Raw genomic sequence first — 24,616 nt, forward strand, 5'->3', positions numbered from 1 at the left:
TCATAAAGTCCACTTTTAGTAGAAAGACTGGGCATCAAATGGAGGGATGGAGTTGCTATTCCACAGTCAAAAGTCTGACCCAGAAGTGTTCCTGTCTAAAAGAACTGCAGGAACAAAAATGGAGAAGAGACTGAAGGAAAGGAGGTCCAGTGATTGGCCCAACTTTGGATCCATCTCAAGGGGAGGCTTCAAGGCCTGGACACTATTACTAATGCTATGGTGTGCTTACAGATAGGAGCCTAGCATGGCTGTCCTCCATGAGAGGTCCAACAAGCAGCTGTAAGAGTCAGATGCAGATACTTTCACCCAACCAATGGATTGAAGTCGGGACCCCTGTGGTTGAATTATGGAAAGGCTGGACGAAGCTGAGGAGGGAGACCCCATAGGAAGATCAGCAGTTTCAACTAACCTGGACTCCTGAGATCTCTTAGACATTGAACCACCAACTTGGGAGCCAACACTAGCTGGTCCAAGGCCCCTGATACATGTACAGCAGAGGACTTCCTGGTCTGGCCTCAGTGAGAGAAGATGTGCCTAACCCTGGAGAGACTTGAGGCCTCAGGGAGTCAGGAGGCCTCAAGGGGCTTGGGGGTGGAGGTATTGGGACATCTTGGAGACAGTGGAGGAGGAATGGGGTGAGGAGCTGTGGGAGGGTATCCCTCGACTCTCACCCATGTCTATCAGTAGTGAGATAGACTTATCTACAGCATTATCCTGGGCTTGCTGAATGTGATGGAGGTTTCAGAGTCTGGGAGCTATCAGTCCTCAGGAGGCCAAGGAGCTCAAAGGCTAGAAGGGTCTGCAGTGCCTGTGTTGGTGGGCTATTTTTCATTTAATGAACACTGTACTAATGGAAACCGAATTGCTTGTTTAAAGCTCAGAAATTCATCTCTCCACTAATCATTTTATTTACCCAATTGCTCTTTTGTTATTTTGAATATACAAAGAATGTTCACACCTCTCAGAAAATATATGTTTGTAAGGCAAACTACGTATTTGAAAATTGAGGATACTCTTTCCTGTCATCAGATTGAAGAACCATTGATATAGACTATTAAGGCAAATTGAGAAATGGTGAGAGCATAGTTTACTAAAAACAGAGGATACCATTGTAAAGCATCAGAATACAACCTACTTTTCAGTTTGTTATCATGTGGCATGAAGGAAGTCAATCAGATTCTGGAGGAACAAATTTTCCATTTTCAGGCTCACTACATACCATTTCAGAGTATTCAAAATGTTCATTTCAGAGTATACTTTCTACAAGGCTAAATTTTTACTTACAAACAAGAAAGGTATTTAAATGGATTTACTTAAAGCTTTATTGTTGTTGAGCTGTTGAGAGTAAATAAAAAAAGAGGAAAATAATGCAGGACTTTATGAGCTAGAGAAGGATAGATCTAGGTGATGCAGAAGGTTGTCTTTTCAAAGAAAAAAAAAATTCCACCCAAGGATTGATTAGCACATTACAAACCAAGGGCAATTCATTAGGAAGTATACTTGAGGATATACTTGGCAATAAATTTGACAGAAAGCATGGTTTCTTTACATGTTGGCTTTATCCGGGATTCTGGAAGAAGGAAACCAGATTTTCCTTTATCACGAAGCTCAAAGGCGAATGTGTGTTTGATGCCCAGGTCATAAGCCCAGTCTAAAGAAGAGCCTGATGTCTTGTCTGCAAAACAGAATCAGTAAATATTTTATTAGAGGTGAATACTGAGGCATTTTTGGTTTTCAAGACATGAGAATTTCTGGTGTAGAAGATGGGAGATGACTCAGGGCATGAGTGCAAACATGTAGTCCTGTGCTTGAATTCTCAGCACCCACAAAAAAGCCAGACATGGTGGCTCATGTCTGTAATGTCAGTGTTAAGAGGATCCCCAGGGCTTGTTGGTCATTTTGTCTAGCCAACTGGTGAATTTCAGGTTTCCTAAGTAACCTTGTCTCTCAGAAAAAAAAGGGGGGTGGGGAAGGATATAGAACAATAGTGAAAGAAGTTAGCCTTTGGCCCCTCCAAACAAACACAAATGTGCACACACATGCACTTAAAACTTCATGTATAAAATGAATAATAAAAGTATTTATATGTATAATTAATTGCAGTAATGACAAAATAGAGCAAATGGTACTGAATGCATTTGTAATTTACTGTATATTTTAAACATGCACTTCATTTAAATTTTCTATTTTTTCTGTCCTTATATCTTTTTCTTATTCATTCTGTTCTACTGCCATTCACCATCCCCTTGCCTCTAGGGGAACCCTTTTTCCATTCAGATTTTTTCCTTATGTTTTCATGTCATATGAATTATATTCTTGTGGGTCAGTACCACGTTGAGTTTACGTTCTGGGCTCACATTGCTTTAGCTGGAGGAATTTTGAGGGAGTGTTAACAGCTGAAGGGACTTTATTGGTCATTGAAAACTGCACCCATCAACTGCAAAATCACCTTCTTTCTCACTTCTAATCTCTTGTCTATGCTGTCAGAGAAGATTGTTTATAGTTATAAGGCTAAGAAAGCTAACTATTTAAAGGATGTGTTTAAAACTCTTGATTCAAACTTTTTATCAATTTTTGTAAAACGTTCTTAAGATGTTATTATTTGGTTAAAAAAATAAAGATCAGCACACATGTAAATACCACAGGGAAGGTGCACAGTGTTGTTTCTCCTTTGAATTCTTGTCAGGAGGTATACCTTCCATGTGCTCTTACTAAGATTTTCCACCTTAGTTTTGCCTCTACACTGCAAGATTCTGAAGCCACAATGTATCTTTGAAACCTTGTCTTGCCTGTCCTCTCTGGGGACAAATTAATCTATTGGTTTGGGGTTTATTTGATTGGTTAGATTGTGTGGTTTTGTTTTGTGTTTGGTTTTTGTTTCTGTTTCTTAATTTTTCTGTTTGAGATACGGTCTCACCATGTAGCTAATACCGGCCTCACACCTTGCCTCATCTAAGCTTCTGTACCATTGGAATTAGATGGAAGTCAAATTCAATTATTGACCAACATTACGGGTGCAGGTGACGCTCAGGATTATTTCCTAGTTGGTAGACAGCTCTACTTGTTATTACTAATGTTTCTTTGGTTTTGCTTTGAAATGTACTTTATTTGATATTTATCATATCTTTCTCCTTCATTTTGATTAGTTTGTACCCTTTTTATTTCAACCTGCCTGTGGAGTTAGATTAGAATGTTTCATATAGATTGTACATTGATAAATATCAGTGCATTATCTCAAGTCTTCATATATATTGAATGTCCTATGGGATAATAATTTTGATTCAATAATGAAGACAGGTTATTATTATATTATGTATGAATGTATGCATATGTTTCTATTATTTACCAACATACCTATCTTCTCTCTACTCTTAGTCCACGATTCTTCCTTTCTGCATTTCCCAGCTCTTTTTGCTATTATTTCCTTTGTATTTGGAAAGATTCCTTTAGCAGTAATTTAAAGGAAGATCTGTAGGTACAAAGTTCTCTGTTTCCATTGTATATGTCACCATTTGCTTATATTTAGAACATAAGCTTGCTAATTCTTTTATTTGAATATCTGAGATTACATTTTTTATTACCATTATTTCAAATAGAACATAGTCAAGTAAATATTTTTGGATAAGTTACGAAACAAGTTTATAGGGGTCAATTCCGCTCTTGTTCCATCTTCTGCATTGTGGTGTTAGGGGCTCTGAGAGGCTGACTAACATACATATAGTAACAGGACTATAACTCTGTATTTTTTCGTTTTATTGAAAACAGTTTTTTTCTCACATAATATATCCTGATTACATTTTCCCTTTCCTTTACTTTTCCAAATTTCTACTCATCTCCTCTCCCATTTGGATCCACTCCCTTTCTGTTTTTCATTAGAAAAAAAAACAGGCTTCTAAGGGATAATAATAAACAAAACAAAAAGATAGAATAAAACAAAAACTAACACATTGGAGTTGGACAAGACAAACAGGAAAAAAGCCCAAAAGAAGGCATAAGACTCAGAGTTCATACACCCAGTAAGCCTATAAAGACACTAAACTGGGAGCCACAGAGCATACAAGAGGACTTGGTGCAAATCCATGCAAGTGCTTCAGTCTCTGTGGGTTCGTATGAGCTTTGCTTTTATTGATTTCGAGGACCCGTTACCTTGCTTCCTTGCTGTCTTCCATCTACTCTAGCTTTACACTGGTTCTGCCTCCTCTTCTGCAGGGTTACCTGAGACTTGAGGGGAGGGTTTGATGGAGACATCCTGATAACTATAACACTTGCTATAATAAAGAAATGATCTTTATTCACAGAGTCTTGTCTTTGGCAAAACCACAATAATGTTCTTGTCAATTTCTTGAGAATAGAAAATCTTGGCTAGTCACAAAAACTCAATGAAGAAAGCAATATGCACGGCAGTGAGGACTTTGGTTTGTTATAATGTTGACTTTGTCATTCCTTTGCCATTCCATGGAACAGGTATGTTGTACTTGCTCATGTTTTGGGGTGTTTTTGTGAAGAATGATTTAGATCATGAGAATCAAATGCTGAGTCCAGTAACCAGCTTGTGAGTCAATGGACAACTACAGGAAATGCTTAGAACACAGTCCGAGACTTGACAAATTATTTCCTTCTGTTTTTGTGAATGGGGCTTTATATGAACATAACCATGCTTATTCATTACCTGTTATCTGTGGCTGCTTTTGAATTATAATGCCCCAGTTGAGTAGTCATAACAGAGGCTATTCTGGCCTTAAAGTCTAAATAAATAGCTTACCTTGTAAAACCTTTTCTGACTCAGTGTGTAATGAATAAGAAATAAAAAGTCAATCTACTGAAAACCTAAGCAAAAAGCAAATAATCATAGAGGCCTGTAAAACACCAAAGAATTAGACATGGTGCTGAGAATATAAACAAAAAGAGAACTCACATCTTAGGATCTCTTTTCCTACACTACCACACAGATTCATCTGCCTATAACAGGAAGAACAGATAAGACAAGAGAATATGAGTCCATGCCAAAAATGACTGCAATACACCACCCACATAGATTAGTGATAACACACTGCCAGAATGGAAACATGGCTAAAGAAGAGAAAAATTCAACTCAAGTTGAATAGATGAAACCAGATATTGCCTCTACCCCAACTAATACTTGTTAGTTCTGCTGAATATAAAACATTGATATCAGAGAACAAGAAAGTAGGTGAATTAAGCTATAAACTTCCATTGATTTAACAATTTGTCTTAATTTTATAGACTTATAAAAGTTAATTGTAATTTGTTTTAAAAAGAAACAGCTCTATCTCAGGACATAAGCACACTCTATCTTCTGGGTTCACATTTAATGCAGAATCCCTTGTAAAAGCTGGAGTTTAAAAACTACAAATTTGATACTTTTTGTTAGTATTCACCTAAGATGTACAGAAATAGTTGCAGTAAATGACAGAAAAAACTTACTAATTTTGGATGCTATTGGGCCGTAGATATAACGGGTTTCGTATCTAGTTGAGAGAAAATCAGTGGCAATCCTTGCAACTTTCAACTGGAGAGGAAAGTGAGAGGGGATTACAGAATGCTGTATGCGTTACAAATTAATTTTACAGGTTATTTAGTACTTGAAGATCAAACTAAGATAAATGATTAAGCAAAAACATTGTCAAAGTGCAATTGATCAGTTATATGTAATTATATTGTGTTTTTTTCATTTCTCTCTGCATCCTACTATTTAAAAACGTCTGAAATATATTCATTTATGTATAGGAGTGTTTGAATATTTTGCCTATATGTATGCACTAGCACCATATGGGTGCCTGATGCCCATGGTGGTCAGAAGAGGGTAACAGATTCCCTGGAACTGAAATTACAGATGGTTGTGAGACAGCATGTGGGGGCTGTGAATAAAACCTCACTTATCTTCAAGAACAAGTGCTCTACACAGCAAAGTCATCTTTCCAGCCTGGTGTGTCCTTTCTTTTGGACTTTTTTTGGTTTCAGATATTTGATCATTTCAAAATAATTTCTCCCGTCTCTTTCTCTGTAATAGGTCCTTTAGTGAAGCAGAATTTTCTCTACTTGTGCTAAGAGAAGAAAAGTAGTTGACACATTTTTGTTTTAATCTTCATTAACTGCTCTCTCTCTCTCTCTCTGTGTGTGTGTGTGTGTGTGTGTGTGTATGTGTGAATGTGTGTGCATGCATGTATGTGTGTGCACTACTTAGAATTGAACACGAAACAATGTTTGTTAGCCAAATACTTGACCACTAAACTACATGTCCAGCATGGCTTACCTGTCTTTAAAATGGTTCTGTTATAATAGGGTTTCTTTTCTGAGATGGCATTTTATCATATTTAATCAATTGTGTGGTAGGAGAATAGTTGTTGGAATGAAAATTAATGAATGTAGCCTCTAACATTTGTACTCCAAATGAATGTTTTTTCCATTGTTATGTGTAAATGTTATGTGTAAATATATATAATTAAGAAATATATTTTATTTATCATATAAATGAGTTGATGTAGCTGCTGGGTAAAAACTTTTAGTTTACTCAAAATGGCTTGTTCTGTATAACTGTGTGCATTTTTATTCATACCATCCTTCCTAATCGTATGCAATTGCCTTGCTGTATCTGTATAAATTAATCGACTCATGGTTCAGATTCTTAGCTAGATTGGATCATAAGCAACAGCATGTTCTCAGAATACTAGTCCATTTTCTTCATGTGTATATCACAGGTGAAATTAATGGCTGCTTGAAATCAGGATGTACCTATTATTAAATGTGACTGTGATGAATACAAGCGAGTGATGTCAAGATAAATATCATGACCCATTTTTCTCTAAGTTGGCTTTAGGAAGTATCCAAGTCACAGCATTGACTGCATATGCCGTGTCTGTTGACTGTTGTAGAATTTGGGTTACCAGACCTTGTATGCTGCCTATCTTTTCTCCTATGGCAATTCACGATAGTTACGTATGTGTGCAAGTCAACTATGTGTGCAGAAAGTTCTTCCTAAAGCTTATGTGATCAAATCAGTTTGCATAGAAAGAAAGATGATGCTCAGTGGACTATAGATTTGAAATGATACCACATTCTTACTGACAGAACACTGTGAAATTCACAGTGTATTTGGTTAGTGAAAGAATTACTACTTTTAGTTTACTAATAGAGAAAAAGATCATGGATCTTCTCAAATCTGGTGTTCAGAGGTTAGAACTAGCTTGTCTTTACTGTTCAATTAGGCTTTTGCCCTGCATGGTTTTAGAGTATTACCGAAAGAAAGTATTAAGGACTACCTTATGAAGTTTTCTTAGAATCACATCTGAATATGTGTTTACAATAATCCAATTTAAAAAATTTAAAGATCATCATTTTAACTACAGAGTAAACTTTATTAGTTTTTTTTTATAGTATTTAAAATGTGAGGCCTTGGTGTGGTGGCAAAACTGTAATTCTAGGATTTGGGAAATGGAGACTGAGTGATGGTGAGTGTGAGGTGAGGCTGGGTCACGTTGAAGAGTTCAAGGCTACCCTGAACTACATAGTAAGACCTTCTCACAAAAGAAACAAAGAAACAAACTGAAGCCAGTTCAGCATACCTCAGAGTGTGCGTGTGTGTGTTTGTGTGTGTGTGTGTATACATATATATTTATATATTTATATATATATGTATATGTATGTATCTGTATATGTGTATATATGTATACACACAGATTATCTATCTATCTATCTATCTATCTATCTATCTATCTATCTATCTATCTATCTATCAGAGAGACTGGAAGTCAATGATGGTGTCAATGTACACACCACAGATTTTTTTTTTACATACCAGGTCCTGGTGGTTGGGTGGGAGTTTGAATGTGTAGCCATAAGGAAATAATAGCATCTGAGAGTAGGAATGGAAGGTGATATAAGCCTTGATTGAGTTCAGATGGCTTCGAATGAAGTTAGTGACAGCTTTTGTCTCTTTCTCAGACTCTGGTGCAGGTCCCCTGTAGACATTGTGGCATGGGTTGTTGGTGTTTGGAGAAGCTACAGAAGAAATGAGAATGGGATCAGAATTGCTGTCTCTTAACTCCTCTGCTGCCTCTTCTGATGTGGGTTCACTTGATGCTTAAAACATCAGATATCTCCTGTTACCTAGTTACTAGAGGCTTTGTGTACATATGTGCAAAGACTTTCTGAGGGACAATTCTTAACCTAATTTTCTCTCCTTTCTAGGTCACAATCATCTCAAGGCTTAGAGCCAGATCCACATCAGTTCCCATTTATCCCCAGCCTTGACTCTTGGGAAACTGGCATTAATCACCTGTCTTGAGACTGAGTTTCTTCGGTTTCTTTCAGGATAATTCTCTTGATTAGTGTTAGTTGCTAATATTTCAACATTCATTATAGTAGAATAGAGTTAAAAGATATGGTGACCTTTTAAAAACCAAATTGGACAAAGAAGAAATGCACAAATAGGGGCAGAGGTGTAGTCTCTCCAAAAGTCTTTAATGTAAAGTTGTGGTTGTGTAGAGATGATACTATCATATGAAGTAGCAGATTGTACTAAAGTGTATTAGACACATTCACTGCCTGCTGTCCCAAATGTTTCTTGGTCAAGCATCTGAAGAATTACTACATATACAAATAATTCGTTGTAACCACTGGTATTTCTCAATTTTTATCAGCTGAGGAAGAGGAAGGACCAAGATCATTCCAGATTACCTGACTTGTAATTCATTTTTACTGTTCTGTAAAAGTTGGCTTGATAGACACATAACATCTTCTCCCCACTTCATCTCACAGGAAACCTTCATAACCTTCCTAGGCTATTGATGATTATCTTCTGTTTAACAGATAAGGAAGTCAACACTCACTCAGGATATTCCTATTTTTACTGAAATAAGTAGGTGGTTTATTTAAATTCAAGGTCTAAATGTAAAGCCAATTTCTTGACATCAAATCTGCAACTTACAGTCCCATGAGACATCAAAGTTCCTGTTGAGATCAGTGCCAATGCAGGTGGAATTTCGGTTCTTAGAACGGTTTTTTCTCCACATCCGATCCTACCAGAAGGGACAACAGAGTGAGTACACATGGCCAGTTACACTTTCCCCTGTTACCACCCCAGCTTTTCTTTGTAGCTGTCTCCAAGTTTATTTGAAATCTCTATAGTTAACTTGAGCTCCTTTATTACCCAGGAATGTTGTTTTCCTACAATTTCTAATATTTTCAGATGCATAGTTTTAATATTAATGTTTTTATCATTGATGAAAATTTCAATAAGTTTAAAAATGGTTGATTAACAGCATTGAAGCCCTAAAGGCCAGCAGAAAGAATGGAAACAGGCAACCTGGGGAAGTAGGAGTTGGGGGAACTCTCCAGAATGTACCAGAGACCTGGAAGGTGAGAGACTCTCAGGATTCAAAAGGAGGGCTTTTAGATGAAATGTCTGATAGTAGAAAGAGGGAACTTGTAGAGCCCACCTCCAGCAGAAAGACAGGGCATCGAATGAGAAAGAGGTTTGCCATCCCACAGTCAAAACTCAGTCAAGAACTGCAGGGACAAAAATGGAGAAGAGCCTAAGGAAAAGAAGGTCCAGTCACAGGCCCACAGTGGGATCCAGCTCAAGGAGAGGTCCCAAAGCCTGACACTATTACTGAGGCTATGGTATGCATACAAAAAAGGGACCTATTATGAGTGACCTCCAAAAGACCCAACAAGCAACTGAAAGAGTCAGATGCAGATATTTACACCCAACCAATGGACAGAAGCTGCTGACCCCTGTGGTTGATTTAGAGAAAGGCTGGAAGAAGTTGTGGAGGAGGGCGACCCTGTAGGAGGACCAGCAGTCTCAATTAACCTGGACCCCCGAGATCTCTCTGGCTACGTACCAGACAGCAAACACCAGCTGATATGAGGCCCCCAACACATATACAACAGAGGACTTTCAGTCTGGATTCAGTGAGAGAAGATGCACCTAACCCTCAAGAGACTGGAGGCCCAGGAAGTGGGGAGGTTTGGGGGGTGGGATGGAGACAGGTGGGAAGAGGTATGGGATGTGAAATAGTCAGAGGGTAGACCTGGAGAGGGATAAAATCTGGAGTGTAAAGAAAGATTAAATAAAATTAAAAAAGAAAGAAAATGACTATTACATACACCAAAAGCAGCAAAAGTTTACATTATTTTAATGGCACTTGTGCAATCAGAACATTTCAATTGACCAATGGACATAAGAAACATGGCATGCTTAGCTGGAGTAACCACTCAGCCATAATGGATGTTTGCAATCGTATCTTTCCCTCAAGAGTGAGGGATCTATGGGGAAAAGATATAGGGATGATTGTGAAGAGACAGAGGTGGTAAATAAGTTCCAGAAAATAGTGTTACTTAGACACAACAGGGCATATACATACATGAGGTCACAGTAACATGACATCATGCACTGGATCTGCAATAGCTCAAGCCAGACAAAAATTTCAGTATAAGTAAGGAGGTGGGCATGAAGTCCGTGCCTAACTGGGGAGCTACTGACATTTGTTGCTGTTGGGAGGAGAATAAGTTTTCTTTAATAGAGTGATGTGGTATATCAAGCACTCTGGGCACGCCCCATGCTCAACAATACTTGGCTAACACAAACTGGACTCCTTTTTTTATTTTAAAGAGAGAGAGAAAACAGAAAGTCGGGGGGGGGGGGAATCTAGTAAGTTGGGAAAGAATGCTTAAGATCAAAATATATTGTATGAAATTTAAGAGATTAAATAAAAAGGTTATTTTAAAAAATTAAAAAACAATTAATAGAAAAGAATGAGCCAAGGACATAGTATTGAAGGCAAAATGCAAATGATCCTTAAATACATGGACAGGTGCTTGACCTTGCTGGCAAGGAGACAAATGCAAATGAAAAGACACAGTGACACAGAGTTCCAGAGTCCTCAGATCAGCTCACACCCTGAGGCCTGTCCCCATGCTACCTTGGTGTGGCTGTAGGAAGTGGGTGTCCTCCTGCAATGTCCTGAGAATGCAAAATGATGCTTCTTCATCACACAGAGCCTGGCAAGAGCTCCCAAGATGCTAGACGCATTATTCAACTCACCCAGCAATCCCCCTTCTGCGAATCTGTTCAATTTACCTAGTGTTTGTATGAGTTTATTTAACATAATCATGTCATAGCAACAGATTGGAAATGATCCAAGTTTTCCTTGATGGAGTTATTTAAGTAAATTATGGTACCATGTACAATGGTGTACTACATATCAAAAAAATGAAAAATAAATTTTTCTTCATTGGAAACCAAGTAGTCACCCAAACGTTAAACCCAATGAGCAACAACGAGTATACATTAAAGCCAGCAGCTAACACGTCACTTAAACGCAGCAATTGTGCATAGAACATACCTTTGTCCACGACCAAATGTATCCATCTACATTGAATACAGGCAGAACGTAAAAATTCATCCGGTCCAAAAGTTTGGTCATGATTTTATTTTTTCCGTAACTCTTGGTTGCCTAGAGGGGATAGGAAGATACGTTATTATGGAGAAAACTAGATCCTATTAACCATAGCTACCATTGTTTGAGTTGTTTCCAAGGTTAAGTGATTTTAAACATTTTTTTCATTCTTTCTTTATTATTATTATTATTTTTTATTTTTTCACTTTTATTTTTTATTTGTTTATATTTTATTTATATTTCAGATGCCATCCCCTTTCCCCATTTCCCCTCCCTAGAAAACCCCTATCCCATGCCCCCTTTTCCTTTTTGCTTTTATACATTTTTAAAAATGTTAATCAAAGGCTTTATAAGTTTGGTAATGCTCAATCAGAAGTGTAACCCAATACCCAACCTAAATATATAAACTATCTTTGACTGGTGGAGACATGTGAACATTTTTTAAGGTACATAAAATAAATGATTCATATAGATAAACTCAAGTATTAACTGTAGGAACATGAACTGAAATGGACATTATTTAAAGGTTCACTGAATTACCAAGACTTAAGCTGCCAGATGTAACTTGTTTAATCAGATCCACAGAAGAAACATAGCCAAGTAGAAATTAATAGCACCAAGTACTTGAGGACTTCATTCTCCCATGCTCTATAGATCTAGCCTGTGAGCACGGGGATATAGGAGCACTGGAGAGGGTTCATACAGATGATTGAAGAAGAAAACCTTCAGAGTTTTGTGCTTTCAACCCAAATTCTTGTGCAAACTAAACATGTTCTCTACTGCTGAGCCATAATTTCAACCAAAGGAAGTCACAGTGTTCGTATGTGCAGGTATACCTATGTGTACCTGTGTGTGAAGGCCAGAGGGTGACAGACACTTTAGGTGACTGCTTTAATTTCTCTTTATTTTCACTGACCCCAGAGCTTGACAATTTGGCTAGAGTAGCTGCCCTCAGGCCCCAGGAATCCTTTATCTCTGCCCCTCCCCAGTCCCTTGCCATTGCTAGGATTACAGGCATGTGCTCTGCCCAGAAGTTTTGCATAGATGCTGAGGGCTGAAGCCTGATCCTAATGCTTGTGTTGATAGCACTTTACTAACTCAGCCATCTCTCTGGCCTCAGACAATTAATAAAAACCGCTGGCAGTGGTGTAGGGCTCAGGTAATCACAAAGCTCTGCATACAATGTTCAGCAATCATAAGATAAAATTTTAAATCTCACAAATTTAGAGATTGACCTGTCAGTTCTATTTTCTGGCATAAATTCCTCTAATTATCTGAGCTTTCTGTGGCTATCAAAATTCTCAAAACCAAACCAAACCAAAACCCCTCCTCATTTCTTAGAAAATTTCTCTCAGGAACACCAGTATTAAAAACAAAAAGCGTTTGTATAGTTTGATACAGAGTATATATATATATATATATATATATATATATATATATATGTGTGTGTGTGTGTGTGTGTGTGTGTGTGTGTATGTGTGTGTATGTATATATATGTGTGTGTGAGTGTGTGTGTGTGTAAGAGAGAGAGAGGGATGGAGAGAGAGAGAGAGAGAGAGAGAGAGAGAGAGAGAGAGAGAGAGAGAGAATGAGAATAGGGGAAAAATATGTGTAGCCCCAGAATGGCCTCAGTCCAGTACTCCTGCCTTCCACAGCTGTCCCAGTGATGTGATTTCAGGCATACAAGAGATTTCTTGCAGTCATAATGTTTTATGCTCCTTTGAAAGTTAAGAGAAGATTTTGGCATTTAGTTTGGAAGGGCAAAAATCACCAAAGTTATAAGTCAATACTCTGAAGCATCTTAGTGAACATATCTGTGGCTCAATAACCATTTCAAAGTGCATTGTGGCAGAATTGGTAGAGAAAGTTAAAAATAGAAGGGTCAAAATAAATTAGCAAGAGATATTCAGAAACATATGAACCAGATCTACTTTTTATAAAATATTTTATTTCTCAGTTGAAAGGAAATTAAGTAGGAAAATCCCAAATTTGTGAGTGACCAAAGAAATATATAAAGCAAAATTGAATGTTTATTTTCTGAGTTTATCAAATGAAATTAAATTTGTAGTTTGTGAAAGGAGTATTTGATTTTTATCTACTTAGCTGCAGGATAAAAGTCAGCTGCTTCCATGTCAACTCTCAGGTGGAGTTTACAGAGTTTGAAGGAAGATATAATTTCTATAAAACTATAAGAATGAATCAAACTCAGGCCTTGTATGTACTGGCAGAGGTAAATGTAGGCTCTAACTGGGTAGAGTGCTTCACAGTTGGAAAGTAATGTTGTCAGTCAGTAAGACATTGGGGATTGGTCAGAAAGTTGTTGATTGTGATTGGTTCACTTACCTGATAGACAAACCACTGACAGAAAGCTGGGGAAACCCATTCACGTGCATGAATGCCACAGTCCATAAAGATAGCCTTTCTTTCACCATCTTTTTTTCCAATCTATTAAAGTAAGGGATTATTTTGTACTAGTTCAAATATTAGTCCATCGTCAATCAATAGTTCATTTTCTCAAGCAATTATTTTCCTTGTCTACTGTTGAATATGAACTATACATATGCAGACTATCCTGTTTATTCATAATTCATCTTCTGTTACAGGATACTTCTTCAAGAAGTTTTCCAAGGTTCAGAGCTGTTTTGGATTTTTAAAAAACAACAAACAAACAAACAAAGCAAAAACCAACACTGTCTGGGGCTGGAGAGACAGTTCAGCAGTTAAAGTACTTGCTCAGTTCTGGTCATAGTGCCCATATCTAATGGTTTACAACTGTCTTGAACTCCAGCTTCAAGGCAACCAATGTCCTCCATTTGCCTCTCTGGGTACTCACATGTATACATCCACATGCAAACATACATATAAATATATCCTTTATAAATAAAATAAGTCTTCACAAAGCATAATCTAGTTTCAGTGAGAAGGCTCAGTTGATAAAGGCACTTGTTGCTAAGCCTGATTGAATTCAGACTTTAGGACCCACAAGACAAAAAGGAGAGAACAGACTCCTTAACTTGTCCTTAGACATCCATATGTACCATGCCACACATGTTACTGCACACACACACACACACACACACACACACACACACACACATGCATGCACACACACAGACACGCACACACAGAGACACACACACACACACACACACGCATACATACAAACACACTTAATTAAAAGCAACAAAAAATGTAAAACCCATAACTTGTTCTTGGACAGAATGCCACATGAATCCCAGCACTCCTGACTTTTAGGTCAACCTGTAGCAAACTAAAACCTGTGTCAAAAAATAGCCAAGTTCCCTCAAAAATAAAATAGCAGTAAAATGTATTGTCTTTCTTATTCCAATGTTAATGTTCCATGTTGAGATATGGATTACAAAGCTAGATTGTAAACTGGAAGTGTTTGGCCTGGGTGAGGCCTGGTGCTGTATGTAGACTGGGTCACCTGTTGTTTGGATAGCTTTTGTTTTAAATGGAGTTCAGATTTTGTTTGGGTGGTTGAAGACACTAAGTGAATGGAGACATAAGATGTGAATGCCTTTCCAATTACTAATGAGCTGCCCAGAGAGCAGAATCTTGGGGACTACAAAGTCTGACAGTACATTAACCCTGAGCTCTGACACATTAACTGCTGCTCTGGTGTGACCTATGTGTTATAGTTAACTTTTCACGATTTTCATGTACTAGTTTCATTCCATTTTAATGGACTTGGAAGGAGTGTGCAGAAAATACACTGAAAACTGAGTTGTAACACAGTTATTCTGTGAAATAGGTTTGCTCAGTTTGCAATCTCTAGCAAACTTCTGATTGCGTGGAAGATTGTTGATACTTATATTCTTAATTGATATCCAGAGTTTAAATATTCCAAACATAACATGTTCTGAAACTTCAAATTAAGCTTAGCTTCCACAAAGTGACTTTCATGTCCATATTTTGAAGTAACAAGTGAATTAATGGTTCTTCAGTTATTTTTACCTTGAGAACATATAATGGATTATCTTCGACAGTCGAGCCAATTTTAATCCTTGAAACCATTTCAGGATGTTTTTCTACCATTTTTTCAGTCCAAGAAACAATCTTAAGAAGAAAATCAAATTTGAAGAATTAAAATAGAGGAAAATTGCATAAGAACCAAGGAAGAAAGAAATTTAAAAACATGATAATAGACATTTTATAGCCTACCTTGTCCCAGTCATTGTATTTTGCATAACTGTGCCTGCCTGCGATTTCATCTTTCACATCAAACTGTTTGTCTATCTCTTCTTGTAGGTCGTGTATCAGAATTCTGTTTGACAGAAGAATGATAAAATATACTTATCACGGGAAAATTTTATCATAAGAAGGAGGACATTTTATCTTTCATTTGCAGGAAAATGTCTTTTCCTCTTCTTTATCTGAAATAAAGTCCACTTCCTCATTTCTTTGCCCTAGGCATCTCTATTAGACAAGCCATTGGATGGTTTCTGACACCCCATCTGTTTGAGCTATGTTGAACTTTATGACAGCTTTGGAATCATGTTGCTACCCAGAACTTTTAAACAGCTTTCTCCAGAAGTAGAGATTGTGGTGAACGCACATTATGAATGAAATTTTGAAAAGATTGTATGTAAAATATTTCACCAATAAATGTTATATTGGTTATATGATTAAATAATAGCATTTGGGAATAAAGTTAATTAAATAAAATGAGATATACCTATTTTAATTATTATTAATTAATTATTTCCTTTTCCTTTACAATAAAATACTAGTATGTTTGAAGTCATATATCTGACTCATACTTTATCACTATAATGTCCCTATCCTTCTCCAAAGCACACATGTGCATATCTGTATCACAGACAGCAGTGCACAAATCTACAGAATGGAATTGTATTACTTTAGCTTTTGAAACTAAGGATGAAACTTGAATAACAACAATGATGGTAATAAAACTACTGACTTAGCACAAGCCACATATTTCTCTAAGCTTTTACATACATTAAGTCATTTTGTCTTCACAAGAGATGCTTTAACTTCATTTTACTGATAAAACTTGACACACATTGCATTCAAACACCTTGTCTAATGATAGAGGTAGAATCTGCCTAGGGTGCTTTTAAGAGGGTGAAAAGAGTCAGGAAAAGTTATCAGAGGGTGGCACTGTTGGTCTCAAAACGTTTATACCTCCATTTTCAGTCTTCATCTCTTCTTGACTCAACCCATCTCGTGATTTCAAGATCTCACAGACTGGAGAATGAGTGGCTACCTGAGCTCTGCCTGCGTTTACTTTCCAGCTCTGACCCCTAACCCAGACTTCTCCCAAACACACCAAACTTCCTAGCCATTTGTCTCTTCTGCTCTGCCTTAAATTTGTTTAATATGGACCAGGTTCTGCTTCGTATACATTATTTATCCTGTCAATATTATTACCACTTAACTAATGAGGGAATTATCACTCAGAAAGATTATATATTTATAATTTTTAACTGTTAGCATTTGTTTATTTATTTATTTTGTATGCAGGTGTAGGTCAAGGGCAATTTACAGGAGCCAGTTCTCTCCTCCCAGTTGGAATTCCAGGACCAAACTCAGTTAGTCAGACTTGTCAGCAAACTCCTTCACCCACATCCCCACATTACCAGCCCTATAGTTAACATGTGTTTGTATTTGGAATTGGGAATTAGAAACCAAAATTCTTTAGCTTTGTTACAAAAGTTCAGTTTTCAATATGCACACAAATATTTTAATGCGTTTCTTGTTTATTTGTCAATTTACTACCAGGGTTCATGAACTTATTTTTAAACTCATGTAGTAAGAAACTGTACTTACATATGACAAAATTCAATGCTGGAGGTATAGTATCTCCTTGTTCTTATTTTCAAAAAATATTTTGTGAAAATAATTTTAGAAAATAAAACTGTCAGGAAAGTGATTTCTTGTTAAAAATCTCAATACTAAATTATGGATCAGTTTGAGAAGAATTTTGCTAAAATCAGACTTAGTTATTTTGATACTTCAGCAGAATTTTACATATTTTGATTACCATTTCATGTATTTTAAAACTAGTCTTTAAGTGGCATATTCTCTAGGAAACTTTTTAATTTGTTATTATTCATATGAAATATATTTGTTTTGGTTACATTTATGTGTTACCCATATTAATGGATTTAAATTTTTAATGGCATTTTACTTTTAAATATTAATTATGTATTCAGATGTATATCCAAAATGTTCTTTGAGTAACTGCATTTTCTTTTTTACTTTTCCTATTACTATTTCTTTGCCTTGTTGTATTGGCTAAATTGTCAAAACATAGAAAAATAATAGAACTGGAAGAGGGCATTTTTTCTTAAATTCTCCTCTTGATAGAGAGCCTATCTCCCACCAGAAAACATGATGTTGAAAGCCACTTGGGATTGATATAGAAGGGTCTACTTAGATTAACTTTACATTATTGCTCGTTAACACAAAGTGACATTGATGTCTCTTACTCATTTCTGAGTGTATTAAATACTATATTGTAGCTGCAGAAGATTTCCAAGCATCCCACTTTGCTTCTTTTACATACAGTCTTAAAATCTATGTTTAACCTAAAAGGGATAGATAGAATGAATTACTGGAAAATGACTTGTCTTAAAACAAACCATATTGGGTCAACCTATTTGACAACAGGACACAGTGAGCACATTGTCCTAGATGTTGGTCAGTATGGTCCAACACATCTTGGTAGTTACTGTAGCCTATGAGGCTCACAGTTGTTCAGTCAATTTTATGTCCCTTTTACTGTTCTGTGGGCCAGAATGAATCACTCTACAACTTCAGTTATTTAAAGTTCACTTTTCTGTAGTTTAAGTCTTGTTCATATTGTTTTATTTTGTTTTGATGAGGTCAGTTTTCTCTCCTAGAAATAAGATTTATTGATCTATTATATTCTCTCTCAATCTGATATGTGTGTGGCGCACACACACACACACACACACACACACACACACACACACAGAGTGCTGGCCACTACCCATGTACCCTGGGCTGAGGACCAATCAATAATGTGCCACTGCTTAGGCTGTCCTGCTGGCTCACATCTGAACTTTTTGCTTTTAGATCAGATTAGAAAAAATATAAAATCGAGTGTGAACTCTCAATAACCTTATCACCTTTACAAACATACTCCAATAGTCTGAAAGAAACTGTGAATTTTATTTTGTATAGATAGCACTTTAGTACTTAGAAGGTCCAATTTAAAAACAGTTTTAGTTTATGGATGGAACTGGAAAATATTTTACTGGTTGAGGTAACCCATGCTCTCTTCTATTTGTGATACTGAGTGTCAACTCTTTAAATGTGAGTACATAACCTAGAATAATTGCAGACGGCAGAAAAGTAGAAAGGGAGAAGGGAATGAAGAGGGGAAAGTGCTTACTCAAGGAGGGTAGAAGCAGAAAGAATAAATAACACCAAGAGTATTTGAAAAAGCCATAGGGAAAAACACTGTTTTATAAACTTACTTAAACATACCCACAGGGTTACCATAGAGTTAGTGGGGTTTTGCCACATGAGGTGATAATGATCCCCTGCTAAAAGCCACAGACTAACACAACCCCCAGGCTAGGGGTCAAAGGCACCCCCAAATCAACATAAGCCATTGCCATTGCCATTGCCATTGCCCTTGGTTGCTTCCCAGAACTTGAAGGTAAGAGCGTATTACTGAAGACACTGTACATTTAAGATATAGGACTTGGAGAAATTGAGATGAAACTGATGTGAAAACATTCTCCCTGAAATAATCCCTTTACCGTATCAGGAGGTATTGTTCATGCTGTCACAGGAGAGAGACATTAAACAATCCTACCTGGTTGTAAATCTATTCACTCCTAACAATGATCTTCTGGCAAGGCAAGATATTCCCAGTGGTACAATAGTGATGATTTATCATAGCCACATTTTATCTATCTTCTGTTTTTCTTTTCTTTTCCTTTCTTTTCTTTCTCCTCCCCTCCCCTCTTCTTGTTTGCTTGCTTGCTTGCTTGCTCGCTCTTTTGGTGGTGTTTTTGACAGTACCTAGTCTGTCTCTATGTAGTCCTGGCTGTCCTGAAATTTTCTATGTAGACCAGATTGTCCTTGAACTCACAGAGATCTTCCTGCTTCTGCCACCAGAGTGCTGGGATTAAAGGCATGTGCCACCATGTCCTGCCAGTTGCACCTTTATTTTAAGGGTAAACAATAGCTGTTTAATTAGACTTAAAGCCCATTCAGTAGGAAGGAATTCATGTCTGATACTGTAGACTCATGCCTGGAGAGATCATAAACCTTAAAGTAGTGGGTCTCAACTGTTCTAATGCTATGGTCCTTTAATACAGTTTTTCATGTTATGGTGACCCCAACCACAACATTATTTTTGTTGCTTCTTCATAACTGTAACTTTGATACTGTTATGAATTGTAGTGTAAATATTTTTTAGAAATGGAAGTTTGCCAAAGGAACCACAATAGGTTGAGAACCACTGCCCTGGACAACCTATTACTGCATTTCCCTAAGTCAGTATAGTTTCTTACTATATGCTAAACCCATATGCTATCCATATACCCAAAGACAGATTTACCTTTTACCTCTCACAAAGAAGCTTCATTTTGCAAGAAATGGAAACTTAGAAAAGTTCATGTCTGGTCACCACTGCAGAGCATAAGTGATTGTGGTCAGTCATCCTGGCCCCAGTTTGACCATCTAGGATATACATTTTCTACCTAAGGCTTGGGAAGCACCTTGGAAGACAGGGAAGAAGAACTGAAAGAGTTGGAGGAACCAGATGCCCAATACAAGGCTGTAACTTCTAGACACAACAGGTTTACCATGAGATTCATGAAATCCAAACAATATAGTTGCCTCTACAATATCTGCATAGTAATCATACCAGTCAGTATGTCAACATGGATGGGACGAATTTCACAAGACCCATGACTAGATGAAAATCTACAAGAAACCAATAACTGATGAAGAAGGGACTATCAGTTTTCTTCAGAGATGAAGCCTGTAATAGGTTATCTAGTCCTACGGGGCCATCCTTAAACATATGTACATACAAGCAACACTAAGTGGACTCAGTAAGGGTGTACTTAGGTGTTTATCAATAATGATTATAGAATATAAAGTCATGAATTCCAGAGGGTGTGGATGGAAGGACACAGGAAGAGATGAAGGATAGAGAGAAGGTTGGAAGTGATGGAAATTCAGTGTGCTCATGTATAAAATCCAACCCCAATGCCTCAAAGACTTTTAAAAAATTCTAAAGATTTTACCCGAACTCCAGAAAACATAGATGGATATTTGCTCTGGACTTACTCATAATGCATTTTATGTTGTTCCAAGGTAGACTGGATAGTCTGAGATTCCTTCTCACTAACTCGGAAATCCACAGTCATATTAGCAGTGATATCATGGATAGCATCTGGATACCAGAAGTCAAGCTACAAGATAAGACCATTGTTAACTTTGGCTTGTTTGTTTGCAAAACACACAAGCTATACACTCTCTCACACAGGAGGCGAAACACTATATAGCATGCATGTATTCTATACCCACAATGGCCGTCCATTGTGCACCATAAAGGGATGTAGGGTTCTGCATAACTAATAAGCTAATGAGGATCTTTGTTTGACAAATGTATTTAAGAACTGTTGAATATAACAGCAGCAGAAGGATATCCTACCAGAAAGAACAAGGCAATTTCCTGCAGGAGATATTAACCAATCTGTCTTGTAGAAACAGGAAGACTTAGCCTGATAAAGAATTAGAAAATAACATTCCTTGTGAAAAAAGGGAAGTCAAGTGGGTGAAGTTGTAATGTCTGTGGATCTCTAGGGAAAGAAACAGAGAAGAGAGGCTAGAGACTAAAGAGGGTAGCCATATGGCAAACCATGGAGGACTCTGGCCACACCAACCACCCCTCAAATGCTTTAATAGGCTTTTTTTTTTTCCCACAGAAGGCTGTGATATTCGTTGTTGTGTCTACTTAGTGAGGCTCCTATACAGCTGGAGAACAGGTGATGATCAGCTACATGTCACAGAGGATGCCTGTGAGCTTCTGTAACTTGCTTAAGGCCACAAAGCCACTATAGAACTGGGATTTGAACCCTTACATCTGGCTCTGAAGAACATGCTGCCCTTGAGGACATTTTCAAATGCAGAAGCACAGTTGTCAAGTTTAAAGATCACAGTGAACATGTAGGCAGAACTAAAATGCTGGACACTGGTGTTCTAGAGAAGAGACACCGGCATTGCTCCAGTCCGAGGCAGGCTGGAGCAGCTCAGAGGTGATGATAGTGTGGGTGTGAAGACTATTTAGTGATTATTATAGGCAAAGCTTTTGACTGGTTTGACTGAAGAAAAGAGTGTGACTGGAATGAAAACTAGGTTTGGTTCTGGGTTTAAATCTGGTGTATAATGTTGGCAGTCTCACTATCTTTTTACATCAGGTTCTCTGTTTTAAAGGTGTTACATTGTAAATCTGATGGTAAATATGAAATTAGAGTAAGGTAACTGGGACCTATGTAAAAGGAGTGCCCGAACCCATAATAAAAAAATGTTCTTTTTTCTTTGGATTTCAAGATACTGCTTTACACCTAAGGGTCTCTTTTGAAAGTGTACTCACTGTTGGCAAGCTACCATCAGCCAGTACTTTATTCTCATCAGATTGTACTTGAACAGAAGTCAATAGAAGAAACTGAAGTGTGTGTTGGGGGTGGGGGGATTCAGAGTACAGATAGGAGCAAAAGGGGGCAATGAGAAAGGTGCCAAGAATGTCCCTTGTTTTACAGATTTACTTAGGAGCTGTTGCTTGTAAAGCCAGAAGGAAAAGCAGTGAACCATGGCCACCAAGATAAGTGAGGTGCTGGCTCCAGGCTGAGGTATCTCAATTGTTCCTGTCATTTCTCACTGTTAGTCAACCTTTCATAGCCTGTGGGCATGAAGATAAAATAAAAGGAATATCTCTTAGAGAATAGAAAAGAAAGATATAAGACCCTCTTGAATGGTTTACCTCAATGGTTTGGGTCAAGTCCTTCAAGATACTTGCTTGCTTTTCATCTTGGAGTTTCACACGGATTACCTTCTCCCTTCAAGTAGATAAAAGAAACAAAAACTCAGTGAATTTTAAAGACATAGTCCTTAATTCTTTCTTCATCCAGAGTATGGACTATAAGAAGGGAAATTTACCTGTCAAAGTGGACAGGAGCAATTGCAAGTGTGGTGTAGATGACACCCATAAGCAAGAAGAACCTCATGTTTTTTCTTTGCTTGATCTGACCCCTTTACGGGTTTTATACCCCAGTTTTTATCTCAAGGAGCAGCTGATTTCCTCTGGGGTTTCTGGGGATGAACAGCCCTTCCACCTCATAGTTTTACAGTTGGGACGGAGGCAGGCTTGTGAATATCCAGGCCTCTCTCTACTTTTTTATATTTTTGGTTCTGAGCCTAGCTTTTAATTGCTGAGCCATCTCTCCAGTCCTCTACTTTCTTAATAATAAAAAAAAAATACACTTCTCTAAAAAATATTGGTAAAAATCCTGTTAGCAAGTAGTTTGCCCAAGGTGATTGAATGAGTCTATTTACAGGGGTAAGACAGTAACTTAGCTGTGTTTGTTCTAAAACACTAGCCTCCCAGTAAGCATGAATTAAACAGCAGATAAAGCATATTCATAGGTTTTAAATACAAAAATATTAATATTGTTAATTTTTTGTGAGTATGTGTTTGGAGTGTAGTTTGTGCATGCTGTGATATATGTATAGAGACCAGAGGACATCTTAAATAGAGAACAAATTCTATCCTTCAATCATATGGGTTTTTGTAAATTGGACTCAGGTCATGGGTCTTGGTGGTAAGTGTCTTTACCCACTGACTCACTGCACTGACCTCTATCCTACATTCTAAAAGTTACATTCATAACCTCAAATGAGTTTGAGTAACTGCCACAGAACTTTGGTGCATAGTCTTATGTGATGAAACTTTATGAAATCCTCCTCTTCCTCCTTCCTCCTCCTCTTCTTCTTTTCCCTTTCTTTCTCCTCTTCTTCTTCTCCCTTTCTTTCTTTGGGAGGTTGGATGGACAAGATGCTATGCTATGTTTGAGTTGGGTTTCTGAATTCAAGGTTGGCTTTGAACTCAGAAACTTCTTGCTTTAGCCTTATTGGTTCTGGGATTGTAAGTGTGTGCTACAATGCCAACTTGGTTACGTATAATTATCAAAATATTATTATTGAAAGATGTCCTTATCATCTGAGCAACAATATATACTACATCCAAGAATTTCATGTATTCTTCCAAAAAATCTTGTTTTAACTCTAAAGATAATAAAGTGGAAATTTTTGTAAAATGTCACACGTCTTCATTGGTCAATGTTGCCAACACTAGAAACTCTCAGAGCAGAGGCTTGATCTGTTGCTTTTGCCTGAACATGTGTTTGACAAGAGCTAACTGAAAAGGAAAGCTTGGTTTTAGATTTAGACAGATACAAACTTAAAACAGGTCCTAAACCTCAGCTGTACCCATGTGAGCAGTGTCTTCCCTTAGTTCCTTATCTGTGAAGACGCTGTCATGAATGACAGGATTGACCGAGATAATGTATGTACAGGAATTAGCATCTGGTAAGTGACTATAAAGGATGGGCTCACTTTGAGGTTCTGCAAACGGAAACTCACAGTTGGCCACTGTCACGCTGCAGAACTGATCAGTATCAACATGTATCATGTGATAGATTCAGGGCAGTAACCTTTAGGGGTAAAACTTCTCTCTGCGTTTATGTTGATGTTTCCTACTTCAAGAAACAGAATTGTTTCTAGGTACTTCATTTTCAGATTTAAAAGCCTCTAATTGACCATTGAAAATAATGTTGACAATTATATAAGAAAATAGAGAAAAAGAAATCTCCTTTAATTTCAGTAGTCTAAGTTATTTTTTCCCTTTTGGTCTTAGAACCCTGACACCAAGCCTGATGATCAGAGCTGGATCTATGAGACTCACTTTGTAGAAGGAGAGAACCAACTCACCTTGGTAGTCCTGAGACAACCTCACACTACTTTTGTATAAAGTTGGGAAGAGGCTTGATTTTCCTAGGGATCTAGATAATTTGAAGCAAGTGGTAACCTCATGACTGAATTCTGATAATAATGCATGTCTTTTGAGCTGTAATATTCATTACATGTTGATAAGTCAGTGT

At 37.3% G+C, this 24,616-nt stretch overlaps 1 protein-coding gene across 2 annotated transcripts; it reads right to left on the reverse strand.

Moving 5' to 3' along the window:
- Window positions 1-1,298: 1,298 nt before the first annotated feature.
- Window positions 1,299-22,745, reverse strand: Cpa3 (carboxypeptidase A3). 2 transcript variants are annotated; one of them, XM_034500928.2, is made up of 11 exons: window positions 22,617-22,745; window positions 22,441-22,516; window positions 20,745-20,869; window positions 15,609-15,711; window positions 15,402-15,503; window positions 13,767-13,868; window positions 11,370-11,480; window positions 8,948-9,038; window positions 7,817-8,019; window positions 5,446-5,530; window positions 1,299-1,675 (listed from the first exon to the last, which is right to left on the reverse strand). In XM_034500928.2, exons 1-11 carry the CDS (start codon window positions 22,682-22,684, stop codon window positions 1,488-1,490), a joined length of 1,254 nt encoding a protein of 417 aa, XP_034356819.1. In that variant the 5' UTR covers window positions 22,685-22,745; the 3' UTR covers window positions 1,299-1,487. The 2 variants fall into 2 exon arrangements, with proteins under 2 accessions (XP_034356819.1, XP_076788299.1); XM_076932184.1 differs by lacking the exon at window positions 5,446-5,530 and having other exon boundaries at window positions 1,507-1,675.
- Between the last annotated feature and the right edge of the window lie 1,871 nt (window positions 22,746-24,616).

Source organism: Arvicanthis niloticus, chromosome 4 (genome assembly GCF_011762505.2).
Source record: "Arvicanthis niloticus isolate mArvNil1 chromosome 4, mArvNil1.pat.X, whole genome shotgun sequence".
NCBI lineage: Eukaryota > Metazoa > Chordata > Mammalia > Rodentia > Muridae > Arvicanthis > Arvicanthis niloticus.

What these genes read in the sequence shown, in the direction of transcription:
- Cpa3 (XM_034500928.2), bottom strand. Translation starts at nt 22,684, where the DNA reads ATGAGGTTCTTCTTGCTTATGGGTGTCATCTACACCACACTTGCAATT. An exon ending in CAACATAAAATGCATTATGA is followed by an intron (nt 15,712 to 20,744) that starts GTAAGTCCAGAG and finishes TCTGTCAAACAG; the next exon opens with AATTCTGATACACGACCTAC. An exon ending in CACCCAACCACCAGGACCTG is followed by an intron (nt 5,531 to 7,816) that starts GTATGTAAAAAA and finishes TTTCCTCTCCAG; the next exon opens with TTGAAAGTTGCAAGGATTGC.